Source organism: Pieris napi, chromosome 1 (genome assembly GCF_905475465.1).
Source record: "Pieris napi chromosome 1, ilPieNapi1.2, whole genome shotgun sequence".
Classification (NCBI taxonomy): Eukaryota; Metazoa; Arthropoda; class Insecta; order Lepidoptera; family Pieridae; genus Pieris; species Pieris napi.
Window position 1 is genome coordinate 12,138,609 of NC_062234.1, and position 14,338 is coordinate 12,152,946.

The 14,338-nt window shown below is 33.1% G+C and overlaps 2 protein-coding genes across 3 annotated transcripts; both read right to left on the reverse strand.

The window, feature by feature from the left end:
* Nucleotides 1-52: 52 nt before the first annotated feature.
* LOC125055157 (beta-hexosaminidase subunit beta-like) lies at nt 53-5,844 on the reverse strand. 2 transcript variants are annotated; one of them, XM_047657434.1, is made up of 10 exons: nt 5,627-5,844; nt 5,021-5,216; nt 4,468-4,577; nt 4,182-4,390; nt 3,745-3,857; nt 3,348-3,534; nt 2,664-2,787; nt 974-1,057; nt 557-756; nt 53-287 (listed from the first exon to the last, which is right to left on the reverse strand). In XM_047657434.1, exons 1-10 carry the CDS (start codon nt 5,795-5,797, stop codon nt 125-127), a joined length of 1,557 nt encoding a protein of 518 aa, XP_047513390.1. In that variant the 5' UTR covers nt 5,798-5,844; the 3' UTR covers nt 53-124. The 2 variants fall into 2 exon arrangements, with proteins under 2 accessions (XP_047513390.1, XP_047513396.1); XM_047657440.1 differs by lacking the exon at nt 4,468-4,577 and having other exon boundaries at nt 5,627-5,843.
* Nucleotides 5,845-6,715: 871 nt separating this feature from the next.
* Nucleotides 6,716-13,783, reverse strand: LOC125052036 (beta-hexosaminidase subunit beta-like). Its single transcript, XM_047652684.1, has 10 exons — nt 13,599-13,783; nt 10,259-10,454; nt 10,020-10,129; nt 9,472-9,680; nt 9,285-9,397; nt 8,861-9,044; nt 8,525-8,648; nt 8,238-8,321; nt 7,673-7,872; nt 6,716-6,956 (listed from the first exon to the last, which is right to left on the reverse strand). Exons 1-10 carry the CDS (start codon nt 13,761-13,763, stop codon nt 6,794-6,796), a joined length of 1,548 nt encoding a protein of 515 aa, XP_047508640.1. The 5' UTR covers nt 13,764-13,783; the 3' UTR covers nt 6,716-6,793.
* Nucleotides 13,784-14,338: the final 555 nt, after the last annotated feature.

Sequence of the window (14,338 nt, forward strand, 5' to 3'; positions counted from 1 at the left end):
ACTATTTTTGTTAATACTTTTTATTCATAATATAATAACTTATTAATCACAGTTACATAACAATGGTCCTTATTTAAAAGTAAAGTAAATTAATAAGAATATTTTAAGATAGATGAAAAACTTTTTAACACAATCCTGCTCCACTCGGAGGTTCAGCTGAAATTCCGCGTTGTATCATTCGGCACGTGTGCTCTTCAATTCGTCTGTATACGTCTATAGGAGGAGAGTCTGTAGCCGGACCACCGCTCCAAAAGCGCTCAGCAAAAGCGCTTGCTCGAGGCCACACTCTGTAATAGATGTAAACATGTGGAAATGCACTGTTGAGTTTCTTTCTGACTATCGTTAATTATTCTAGACTTATGAGACGTAACAAGAAACAATATCCAGGTACATATTTGGTGTATGGTATAAAATATTGAAATAGCTATATGTATATTACATTTTATTAATTGTTTATAATTTTATCATCATTACGTTCTTAATTTAAGTAAACAATTCTGAGGATCGACCAGTCTTAGTAAATTCTATTATCCTATATAATGATTAATGAGAGTACCTGCTTATGACATTAGCATCGTTAACCTTCTCCGACCACATACATGCTTCGCCACCAATAATGTCGTCAAGATTCAAGTCGCCACTAATTAATGTCATCATTTCTCTTGGATCGTACTTATAGAAGAACTCCCAGTTGCATTGTAAAAAATCGAGGTAATATTGTGATGAGTATATCACTTTATGTCCAGCTGAAAGTACCTAGTAAATTGAAATTTAACTGTTATGTACATTTTAGCGATTCGAGTATAATGAGTTATTTTATAGCTATATATTTAGCTAACTCAATACGGTAATAGGTTTATTATTTCAGATAAAAGATGGGAATCCTAAACGTATGTACATATCGTATAGTAGCTTTAGGAAAAAAAATTGTTATTATATAAAAATGTGTTCCTGCATATATACACCTACTAACTTCTTTCATACGTTCCTCTTCCTTGTATTTCCAAACGTGGACGATAGTATCTTTAGGTAACTTCGCCCCGCTTGTAAATGTTTCCTGAAATAGTTATCGTGTAGAATTAAAAATCAGAAGAAATTACTTAATAATTCGAACAGTGCCTTTATAATTAATTATAAAGAATTAAATTATCTTAATTTAATTTACTATCCTAGTCTAGTCGACAAGTTGAAAATGGAACAAAATAGAGATACTGCTCTTAAAATTATGTGCGATAGCTCAATGTCTAGAAAAATGTGCAAAATTTTTTTTTTAATCAACAATTCTATTGTTTATTCACTTACCAATTTGTTATAAACCAACCAACTGATTTTGAGAAAAAAAATTTTTTCTTAACTAATTATTTAAACAGTAGAAAATAAAAAAAAACGATTATAAACAATTAAAAATTGTGAATGTAAGAAAGGCTCTACGAAGCGAAATATTTTTACGACCATTATTTTAACATTTTTTTTCACTTACAATTAAGACGGTCGTTCGAGAAAATTTCGTTAGTTAACAATTATTTAACTTGTTGAAAAATTAACTTTAAGTAAAATTTTCAATGGGAATAAATTAATTATAGTGTTCAGAACACACCATAATTTTTTCAAATTTAAATAAAATATTCAATACCTTAAATAAATTAATTAATGTGCCGTAGTCGCTTTTGACGCCACGCGCGAATCCTAAAAATGTCACCCGCAGACCTATTTTCTATAATGGAGATAGAGTTCCGGGAGCTAGGAGTTTTTTATTGGAAATTTCCTCCTCTTTCAGAATATATTATCTAATAAAATATTATCTAACACGATCTCATCATCAGTCATCTGACGAAATTCAATTTAATTATCCGTAGTAAGCACTTACAACGACTTGTAGGTAAGCCTGTGGATCGTTTAGTGACTTTGGAATTTGGATGGATAAATAATAAACAATTAGGGAAAGACATCAAAATGTAGCATTTGAAAAGCTGATTTTTGCATATAGCATGAAACTTAAATCAAATCGGATTTAATATAAAACGTGGACTAACGATTTTATCTGTGTTCGTCAATGGTTTATTACCTAATATGTATATTATTATCGTCATTAGGGGCCATCCATAAAGTACGTCACACGAATTTTAGAACTTTTGAACCCCTCCCCCCGTCCTTGTCACAGGTTGTCACATTTTTATAAACCCCCCCCCCCCTCCTGATGTGACGTCACACATTTTTTATATTTATGTAGGTATGTATTTACCATTCAAAATTCTCGTGAATTTGAATGTCTCACTTGCATTACAACGCCGCTCTAGAAGTTAAATGACGTTGCATGAGAGATTATCGCATAGCGAGAATGCTAAATTATTAGATAGTAAATATAGATCAAGTTCGTAAATTTTTAAAATTTTTAAATCACATCCAAACTTTGCGTTTTAGTATTTTAACATGTGACGTCACAAAAGTATTGACCCCCCCATGCCCCTTGTCACACGATGTCACACTTCAGTGATACCTTCCCTCCCTATTAACGTGTGACGTACTTTATGGATGGCCCCTTATTATTATAGTAATTATTATTATCGTAATAAACACGGTACTATATTTTGTCTACGTTTTATAATGTTTAATTATTATTATTATTTGATGACCTCCTTGGCAATCGGAAAAAAGAATCTCACCTCCCATACAATAAGTTTCGAGTCGTTCAGTAAGGGCATTATTGTCTCCATAAACAGATTTTGTATTTTGTTTACTTCTGTACCTCTTTCCTTTATGTATTCCATGAGAGAAGGATTTTTAGACCTACAATAGGAATATGAATAAATTAAAAAATATAAGATAGTGGTCCTCGGACACAAGTTATTATATTATTCTCTACAGTCTTAAAATGTACAAAACTACTAACAGGTTTTAATGTAAACTGTGACAAGTTGTTTTATCATTAATATTAAAGATTACATGATTCCTACTTGCTTACTCGAGACTTATTTTAGTTTTCGTCAATATTATACTTCCTTCTTTACTAGCTTTCATTTTTATTAAACATACCTCTTCTCTGAAACGAATAATAAAATCGAAAAAGAAGAAATAATATTATCGTTTAAAAAAATACAAAAGCTCAAAGGTCACGAGGTGACCCGCGATTTACAATTTGTAGTGAAGGTTTTTCCTATTAAAACATAGATCTATGTTTTAAGAATGTAGTGTTTCATTTTGGCTGATCTATTTACGATTAAGATTAATAATTAAGTAATTTACATTAGTTACATTTCGACCTAATCATGTTCAAACGGACAAGTCTCTGTATTTATTTTTGGATCTCGTTTTAGGTTCCCATTAGGAATTACAGATAGAAGAATTACCAACAGTCAGTGTCAACTTCGTCGCCGCCTAGATGAAAATGGTCATCAGGAAATATCGTCTTTAGCTCCCTATATAGCTCTTGTACTATATTGTATACGGTATCACTGCTTGGATCCATTGGTCCGAGGCTGTTACCGCATTTAGTGAGAATACCCGGGAATGCGTTACCCCAGGCACGGCTGTGCCCTAAAAACCAAGTCAAAAAGTAAAAGTTCACATTATGGATGGATGGAATTACTTATTAATAATAATTATCAGTCTCGTTTCCACTTTCCAGTAGGATTTATAAAGGCATCAAGCGGCGTCTTTCCCTTTTTGGTTCTTAATTCAAAATTGCCGCGTCTCTATCATTGATCATTTTCATAGACTAATATATATATAGGTATATTTTTTTACCTGGGACGTCGAACTCTGGTATAACTCGTATGCCGCGATCGCGGGCATGTTCAATGATTTTCTTAATGTCTGCTTTCGTGTATACCATCCACGGAGCATAAGCTCCTTTTTCACTGTAAACAACGTAAACATATGCATTTATATTAATACATATTATTAGTATAGAAAAAACATTATCTGGCACATTATCTTAGGTAGTAAAACTTATCAAAATTAGCCGGGTTACGCTTACAGTCACTTTCAAAATATTGTCTATATTTTTAAATAATATTTTTTACTCAAATTTAAAGTAACCTATTTTTGAAAGAAGGAAGGAAGTTCAATAATAGAGTATAAAAATTAATATTACATGCCAAAGTCTACGTCTGAGAGACTTCATCACCACCTGATTATCAAGGTCGCTGCGTAGAGGAGCTTCTACACTCGATATATTATACCTTAATTCCGGGAAGCGCTCGCTCTGATAGGGAAAACTCTGATCGTCAACCATATGCCAATGAAAGACATTCATCTTATTATAAGACATAGCATCTAGAGTCTCCAGAATCCTGTTGACGGAAATGTAGTGGCGAGCCGTGTCCAGCAACAACCCGCGGTGAATGTAACTGGGCGAATCCTCGATGATATTCTTGTTTATATGTATTTGCTTAAATCAATAATTTAATGTAAAAAAAAATCGCTTGTGGATGTGACTTAAAACTATTTTTACCCAGAATTACCTACATTATAATCACTAGAGTAGTAGAGCAGCTGTGAAAATGTTTCTAAGCCTCGCAGTATTCCCCAAATAGACGCACTCTTCAATTGAGGCGTTGATAATATTTTTAAAGTATCTGTAATAAAGCAAGCTTCTAACAGTTCTTAGTTTCCCGGTTATATAAAAAAGGGATAAAAGGTTGTCAAATCTTTTTTGGTCTTTGGTTACCATTATTTTTACATAGATATCATTACAATTATAATAAATACGGCACGAACTTTAATGCAGGTGAACGCACGACAAATATTTTACTCACATTAGCGAGCATTACTTAAGAAGAATCATGGTTGCGGCCACAGCATAAACTTTCCAATGGTTTCGGAACATTCCATACCATTTGTATAGTATACTAAATGAACGATGCATGTTCGTCGTTTCGTTTAGTTCTAAATAAGTACGCCCACGTATATCTGTACTTTATATTTCAACAAAGATTCAAACTTCTCGAATATATCTATCAAATATTATATTAATTACATATATTAATTAATTACTAAAATTACTAAATTATATACTTACAACTTTCATCCATGCCGTATGATGGGTGTTCTTCACAAGGCTGTGTCAAAATTACTTCCAACTGCGTCAAGAAGCCTAAAAAGTTTTCTTGGTTGTCTACCTCAGTGCTTGAAGCTTTTTTCATCTCTGGATTTTTTACAATATCTGAATATCGGTTGATTGCTTTTAACAATATTGAGCAGGTTTTATCTGTAACCTTAAGTGTTATACAAAGTTATAATCATAGTTTATTAGCGCCATAGTTTTAGATGACTGCTAAAATCTGATGTTTTCAGTTTCAGATGTAAATAAAGCTTATGTATTGTTGCCTACAGATATATCCTAATATCTTAATCCTAATATATTACATATTTTCGCTCGGTTCCTTTCAAGAAATAATATATCTTTATCTATTGTATGTCAGTCATGACCTAATTTTCCTAACAAACTACTAATAATTATTTTGTTTACCTGAGATTTGAAAGCTAAATGCAATGAGAAAAATGTTTATTTACATTTGTATAAATTTATTGAAAAACTCTTGCACATAAAACCTAAATTAAGAGGCGGCCTTATTGTTCTTATTATTTTTCAGATGGCTATTCAATCCATTTCACTAACTATTACCTTAAAATGAAATGAAGAGGAATGAAGGTTATAAAACTGTTCAGCTCGGCTTTCCTTTTTTGGTTTTGGCCATACTGCGCCTTTACTCGGTCTGTATTTTGGTCCAAATATTTCAACACATTGAGAAATACATAGTAATAAAGTAACTAAGAAAACATTTTTAAAACACATATTTCTATAGATATTCTTATATTCTTTGTATTTTTTATTGGTAATACTAGTGTGAAGATACTGTATCGTTGTCATGAACGTTATCAGCGTTTATTTTTTATCGATAAAAGATAAGTTATTAACCAACATAAAAATTAATATTACTCAATTTCAGTGGAAAATGAAAATGTAGTAGCGTTGTATTGACACTTTGGCAAATAGGTGATCCGCCTTTTGTGATAGAAGAATCCATTTGTACACAGATGGAGTTAAACTTAGATCGCACAGAGTCCTAGCCACTAGGTTAACAATATTCGAATATTATTGAACTCGCTCGTTACAAATGAAAGTTCAATTCTTAATAAGATGTTTTAGGGATATTAAAATATTCGTATTGCAAAAAAATATTAAAGCTAAGCAAAAAAAAACACAAAAATGTTTAATTAAACGTATATTTATTTAAAATGGAAAAGAAGTATTCGAGTGATTGCGATGTAAGACGAATATCGTATGAAATAGGCAGCAAAAATATAAGAAGCTTCTAGAACTTACATTATTGCATCTGAGTCGATATTTATTTATATGTATATATGTGTTTTGTGGCGACTGCATTGAACGTACTGGGACAGGAGCAGGGAAACACTAAAGTAACGATCTTAAAATCGGTCCTCCGAATCTGATGATACTGATTATGCAGGAGTCTCGGGGCACCTTGATTGGAACACCTCCAAGTGATTTTTGCTGCCGGAAATGCGTCTAAGTGTTTAAAACAAATTTAAGTTTTGTAAAATGTACTGAAAAGAAAAGTAGAAAATGGCGGATTGTTTGTAAACAATCCGCATAATCAGTATCATCAGATTCGGAGGACCGATTTTAAGATCCAACCCAAAACTACATTTCAAATATTGATCTAGGGCACATGAATAAAACATTAAGTAAAAAAGAGATCTCTACTTTAAATAAAAAGTATTTAATAATAAAAATATTGACTCAATTTCTTCTTAATCTCAAGTATTATTAGCATAATCCTGGTCCGCTAGGTGGTTCAGCTTCTATGCCCCGTTTGATCATGCGACAAGTGTGTTCCTCTAACCGGCTATGGTCGTTACTTGATGGTATTGGGACTCCTGGACCACCGCTCCAGAACCGTTCTGCGAACGCGCTGGCTCTTGGCCATACCCTGAAATGACAGAAGCGTATGATTGTAGAGAGACTGTAGGCTTGTTATTAAAATAAATTAACTGACGTTTTGCATCTGTTAACGTAACGCCTTAAAAAATAGGTGTGAAAATGTAAGATCTTTGAAATGCAAATCGCATATTATTATGACGATTAGTGTATAAATAATAGTAAGGTATTATTTTTACTGTCTATTGCATTGCATTTAGATTTTCTGTATCAACTCGTATTTACAAAAGCATTTTTTATGTGACATGAGTTTAAAAACGAAGCAAAGCACGTAGTTTTAAAAAAATGCCATCTCTAGTGAAAATGCGACTGCGAATGAAAGGCGATGCAAAAAAAATATTGGTTGTTTGTAAAGTAGGTTTACGATCGAGATGTTTACGTGATAACGTCTTATTGGTGATATAAGTTTTTGGGAAGTAAGGAATTAATGAAGATAACAATTTTTTCAAATTTTAAATTACATCTATCGTTTTATTCACACTTTTGATGATAAATTTCGGGTGTAAAATGACAAGTTTACTTATTCGACTATGATATACATTTTTCTTCATACATTCACGGAATGACTGGCAGCGCTCGAGAGCGTCCGTCTCTCTTTCGTTATACCTGCGATCGCGCTCGTGAGGTTTTGGTGTGACACAAGTTTCTGAACATGTCACTCGACTAAAACGATTTTAAAGACGTTATCACGTCAAAATTACAACTAACCTGCTAATAACATTGGAATCATTTACTCTCTCAGTCCACATACAAGTTTCACCGCCAACGATATTGTCAAGATTCAAACTGCTGTCTCTCGCGAGCATTATCTCTCTTGGATCATACTTGTACAAGTAATTCCAATCGTGGGATAGATCGTCCAAATAATACTGAGTTGAAAACAGGACTTTGTAACCTGCTTTCAGAACCTGTAAATTTTATTTATGTGCCGTTCCATAAACATCGTGGAAAATGGTCCCTTCGTAACAATAATTGTTCGAAAAGATCGAATAGCAGAAGCCAGCTGCAGCGGCATCCTGCCTTGCTATTCTGTAACTCACTTTTCGAATTCCCACAGCGGTATTCACAGCGGTGGTAGCGCTCAAATCAGTCGTAAAAACCGCTGTGAGAGTTCAAAAAGTGAGTTACAGAATCGCAAGGCTGTATTGAACTGTGAGTTAAACTCCCTCAACGCCTAAATATTTATCAAAACCCTTGAACGAAAATAACTTAGTTTTAGTAAGTAGTAGTTTGGGTATGTATGGTATGGTATCTATTACTTCTTGCCACCAACCTTACGCATTGCTTCCACTTCTTGCCATCTCCAGACCTGGATAAGAGTACTTTTTGGTAACTTAACGCCACGCATAAATGCTTCCTGAAAATGTGAAATTCATGTATTTGAAATTCATTACTTTAATAACAATAAATTAAACTTTAAAGCTTGGATTTGCATTTTGAAATATGTTTTATAACTTACGGTAAAAATAAATACATTTCGAAATAACAAAAACTTAATGCAAGAATTTATAAATGTTATCTATGTAATAATTATTTACTTAATTGAGGAATTGTATTTACCTGCCAAACTATAATTTTTGTATCATTTAATTTGGACATTAAAGTTTCCATAAATAATCCTTGTACGTTTTCAACTCCAATACCTTTTTCCTTTATAAATTCCGTAACACGGGAGCTTTTACCCCTGAAAAATACAAATTCTTATTATATTAATACAGACAACAAGATTTCCGTCGTCGTAATTTCCCATTGCGACATTGAGACTGCGCCTTTTTTAGTTCGCTAGAAATAAAAGATCTATACAGCCCCAGAAATTCACATATTACAATTAAATACATGATCTATTTCCTAAATCCTTTAGAAATACCACTAATTGCAATTTATTGATATTCGTACCAACAACTCGTGTCTACTTCATCTCCACCAATATGCCTGTGATCGTCTGGAAATATTGTATTCAATTCTTCATAGATGTCACCGACAACATTGTATGTAGCATCATTGCTGGGATCCATTGGACCCAAACCTGAGCAACTTGTTAAAATTTCCGGGTGGGCATTACCCCAGGAACGGGTATGTCCTAAAAATTACACAATAAAATCATGATTTACTTAATTAGTTTGAGGACAATATTGAAAAAAATTATTTTTAATTTTATACCTACCTACTCGTATACTGCGATATATGTATGTGTACAATCTACTGTGGAATCTACTTTTTAACAAGGTTGCTCAAATAATATCTTACGTTAATTTGTGTACCTAATAAATGAAAATGTATATAATGCGCCATTTGTTCAACGTATCAAGAAATGCCTAACCTGGTACATCAAATTCTGGCACTACTCGAATACCCCTGTCTCGTGCGTATTCCACTACCCTTTGAAGATCTGCTTTAGTATATATCATCCAAGGAGAGTAGGCACCTTTTTCACTGTATAATCATAATAGTTTAGAAACAGAATAAGTTACAAGAGAGTCCAGATTTTTCTTAAATCATAGGTATACCTCAGTTCGGGATATTTCTCACTCTGGTAAGGAAAGCTTTGGTCGTCGACCATGTGCCAGTGAAACACGTTCATTTTATTATAAGACATTGCATCTAGGGTCTCTAGAATCCTTTTGAGGGATATGAAGTGACGAGCCGTGTCCAATAACAAGCCGCGATGGATGTAGCTGGGTGAGTCGTCGATATTGTTCTTATTAATACGAATTTGCTAAAACACATTAAGTGAAATATTTTAATAACTTTTATGAATGAACTCCTTATGCAGGATGGGGATAACACATTTCTGGGTCTGCGACATATTATGTTTTGTTATGACGACACAAGCAGGGGATTATCGGGACTAGACATGATTGAAAGACTAAGAGCCACAGTCATTGGCCGTGACTCAGATGAGATCCAGTTTAAATTCGTTTACTTACCCCTTATACTGCGCAGTAAGAACGATACCACTATCACCAAATTGGCAGGTTATGGCATTGGTACATACAGTAAAGGTAGTAAATACACTGAGATTCAGACTCGCCTAGACTATAATTTATTTTTATACCTTATAATCATCAGTATAGTAGAGCAAATGTGAGAATGTTTCTAATCCGCGGAGTATACCCCAAACAGATGCACTTTCTAATTTGGACGTTGATGATATTATTAAAGTATCTAAAATAGAAAAAAATCATGGTAGCTTTACATTCTTATCGGAGTAATATTATTCTGCAAATAAATAAGTCTTGTCTTGAAAGTCCGTTTATTTAAAGCGGGTAAAAATTACTTCAAACGAGGACTTACAATTCTCATTCATGCCATATGATGGATATTCCTCACAGGGCTCAGTCAGCGCCACTTCTAAGGTGGTCATATCTCCCAAGTGAAGTCCATCGTCTTCCCATATTGAGCCCATCCAAGGTCCTCCGAAATCATTTTGGATCATGTATGTGTAGCGATGGACTGCCCTTGTTAAGATTGTACATGTTTTATCTGTTACCTAAAATTTCATATAATTTTATCTTCTTCTTTATCTTCATATAAATAACGAATTTAAACTAAAATCATTCACTTTTTTGAAGTGAAACTTCTTTAGGTGCATGAGGGTAAAAGTTTTACGTATGAAACGACACGAAGATGTGCAGCTTTTTTGTCGAAGAAAAGGGTGAGAGCGATTGAGACCGATTGAGAGAGAGTGAGAAGGGCGAACTACCTTACAGAAATTCTATTTTTAAAATTAAAATTTCGTAAAGAGAATTTATGAAATATTAGTATTTTATATTTTATGCAAAATAATTGATTGAAATCTCAAACGACGAATGTAAATTAAAATGCCACGTGTTTTTATTATCGAAGAAATAAATTAAAAAATTAATATTTATAATTTTTATTAATTTTCGACACTTTTATATATTTTAATAACAATTAAATTCATTAAATTCCTAACATATCTTCCATTTCTCTCCCTTTAAGTCTCGGAAATCTAAAGTTTAAGATTTGTATTAATATGAACAAGACTTAAAAATAAGCTTGGCACTTCTGTCATGTGTACATTGTACGCACGCACTTTTTTATTACTTAAATGTTTCGACCCTATTCTACACCGTATTACCATAAATTTCTCATCAATAACTGATCCTTATAAATGCTATTCTTATTTAAGTTTCTTTACGTACTAAAAGCCTAAAAAAGCCAATCAATATCCGAATAGACCACAAGCCCATGAACAAAAAATACCTGTGAAATGACCCAACCTGAATTACGCTTAGAAGGCTGTTACTATATCTGAAAATAGCTCTGAGCACTATGCCGTCATTTCTGAGCGGTACATGTGAGTACGTGAGTGAATGGACTTTCTCAGGTACAATGGGGGAATTTCGACTAATTATTAATGTACGGCTTTGTTATAAGTGTATAGATGATTAAAAATAAATGTCGAAAAACCTAGTGCCGTACAAAAGTGATGGTGCCGGAAGTCGGTGCAAATTTTTAATTCGACGACAGTTGCAGAAGCAATATAGGTCATTTATTACTGTACGGCATTTGTGTGATTCCTTTTGGACACATATACAGATACTTTACCCGTAAACGCCGTACATATTTCCAGCGGAGCGGTCGAAAGCCAAGGGTCGGAACCCTACCCCTACACCCATATACCCTAAGGTCATTGTAAAATGTACGGCAACATGTTCAAAATATTATTTAACACGGACAATAATGTTTTATAATTATGCCGTCCAAATATTATAGTTAATATTTGTGTAATTAAATATTTATCGAAATTTCAGGATTTACCAAGTTCTTACTGCTGTAAGATCAGAGAATAATGTACGGCAACTTGTTTTTTTACATAATGTTACTAAATATTACCGTTGTACATTATAGCCGTTCATTATAAATGGTAACAAATAAAAATATTATGATAAAAAATATATGAAATTTCCGAAATTTAGATGACTTTTCAAATGCTCCTAGAGTAATATGGGGAGTAATATTTTCAAAGATTATTGTTATTTTATATGTAACAAATATAAATAAACAAAAAAAACCAGATGCCGTACATTTTACTCCAGGTTATTCTTTACAGCTGATAAAAACTTCGACGACGTTTGAGGTGTCCCTTAAGGTCATTAATAACTGTACATATCTGAGTATACTACCATAAGGCTGTAAAGTATATTTACAGCCTTATCGTACCAGCAGAGAGAGGTAAAGGAAAAATATTTTTAACAAAAATATATATAATACAGGGCGTCCCAAAGTTATGAGACATGAAGGGAAAGTACCTTAAATATCGCAGATAGGGTATTTTACTAAAATAAGACTTTATGTTATTTATAAAAGTTAGTAATTCTGCATTCAAAGATTTTTTTAAAACTACTTGCCTCGTCTGGAAATCGAACCGGCTTAAATAAAAAAAAAAACACCCCTACTTTTATGATGCCAATCGAAAGAATGGCCAAAACCTAATAACTTTTCTAAAGTAACAGACTCGTAGGGGATTTTTTTAGGCCGAATATGATAGATAATGTTTTTAATTTGATTAAAAAGATATATTCACGCTGTTCCTTTCTTTTAAAATACTATGTTACTTAAGAAGAGTTATTAGTTTTTGGCCATTCTTTCGATTGGCATCATAAAAGTAGGGGTGTTTTTTTTTTACATTTAAGTCAGTTCGATTCCCAGACGAGGCAAGTAATTTTAAAAAAATCTTTGAATGCAGAATTAATAACTTTTAAAAATAACATAAAGTCTTCTTTTAGTAAAATACCCTATCTACGATATTTAAGGTACTTTCCCTTCATTTCCCATAACTTTGGGACGCCCTGTATTGGTAGGCGGTGGTAGCGGACTATCGAAAGTGTACGGCATTTATCTTTAATTGAAGATTGTCTAAAGTATTAATAACCTGTGTTATTGCCGTACAGATAAAAGTCACCGGAAAATGACTCTTTTCTGAGGAAAGTAATTTACCCCATACACCTATGTGTTCCACAAAAAATGTACGGCATGCTGGAAAATGTTATCTATTTGTGAAGTACTCTCAAGATCATTTAATTTTATGTTGTTTCATATCATCATCACCTATATGCTAATCAGACATATGTTGCGACCCTTGGCTTTCGACCGCTCCGCTGGGAATATGTACGGCGTTTACGGGTAAAGTATCTGTATATGTGTCCAAAAGGAATCACACAAATGCCGTACAGTAATAAATGACCTATATTGCTTCTGCAACTGTCGTCGAATTAAAAATTTGCACCGACTTCCGGCACCATCACTTTTGTACGGCACTAGGTTTTTCGACATTTATTTTTAATCATCTATACACTTATAACAAAGCCGTACATTAATAATTAGTCGAAATTCCCCCATTGTACTTGAGAAAGTCCATTCACTCACGTACTCACATGTACCGCTCAGAAATGACGGCATAGTGCTCAGAGCTATTTTCAGATATAGTAACAGCCTTCTAAGCGTAATTCACGTTGGGTCATTTCACAGGTATTTTTTGTTCATGGGCTTGTGGTCTATTATCTCATGCATCGGACTTTGTAATATTCTAATGTAATAGAAATATTCCTAAATTATTTGTTTATTTTAAAATATCAGTCATATTCACATGTTATCTACCTTACCCTACCTTAGTTTTAAATAGTGAAGGGCCAAATGTATAGTACTCTCTACTTTTGTTCTCCTTTTTGGGTTTCGGCCACACTTCCCCTTTAGTTGGCTTAAATTTGGGACCCGGAATTTCTACACACGCCGATATCGACACTAAAGTTATGAAAATACAAGCCGTTAACATTTTCGTGAAAATTGTGACTGAACTAATCACACTATCTGAATATATAAAAAATATTAAAATACAAATCATTATCTCAAATCCAGAGTTTGATATTGTCAGTAGGTATATATTATTCAAAACATGTATTACTGGTATATTATTATTTAATGCGAAAACTTGTTGTTGATACTACTTATTACGTGAGGTTAAACTGACATTTTTCTTCGGCGTCGGCTTCTATCTTCTTTTATAGTATAAGTGGGCAAATGAAAGTGTACTTCAGCAGGAAAATTTGATTACAAAGCCTATCAACTCTCACGGCATTAAAAAATATATGAAATTGCTAGCGACATTTAAATAAAGATTCATTATTACCGATAGGTATTAAGCGACTAAATTAATAAAAAAATCTACTCTATCTACTGCGGCTAATGCGATTATAAAATATAATTTCAGTTTTGTTTTCATAAAACCCAAAACTCTGATTGTATCGCAAGCGTCTCTACTGGGGCCTTAGTCAAGATGCTTTAACAGTAGTGTATGTAGAAAGTCCAAATATAATTTCTATAAAAATTACAGTTCGTGTCGTTTTAGTC

Excerpts from the sequence above, each read along its gene's own strand:
- LOC125055157 (XM_047657434.1), bottom strand. The coding sequence starts at position 5,797 with ATGTGTTTTAAAAATGTTTTCTTAGTTACTTTATTACTATGTATTTCT. Across the intron at positions 2,788-3,347 it reads GAAGTTGACACTGACTGTTG|GTCTAAAAATCCTTCTCTCA; the intron begins GTAATTCTTCTA and ends TTCCTATTGTAG. Across the intron at positions 757-973 it reads AAGAGGAACGTATGAAAGAA|GTACTTTCAGCTGGACATAA; the intron begins GTTAGTAGGTGT and ends TCAATTTACTAG.
- LOC125052036 (XM_047652684.1), bottom strand. The coding sequence starts at position 13,763 with ATGTTAACGGCTTGTATTTTCATAACTTTAGTGTCGATATCGGCGTGT. Across the intron at positions 10,455-13,598 it reads CTTCACTATTTAAAACTAAG|GTAACAGATAAAACATGTAC; the intron begins GTAGGGTAAGGT and ends ATGAAATTTTAG. Across the intron at positions 9,045-9,284 it reads GCCAGAATTTGATGTACCAG|GACATACCCGTTCCTGGGGT; the intron begins GTTAGGCATTTC and ends TGTAATTTTTAG.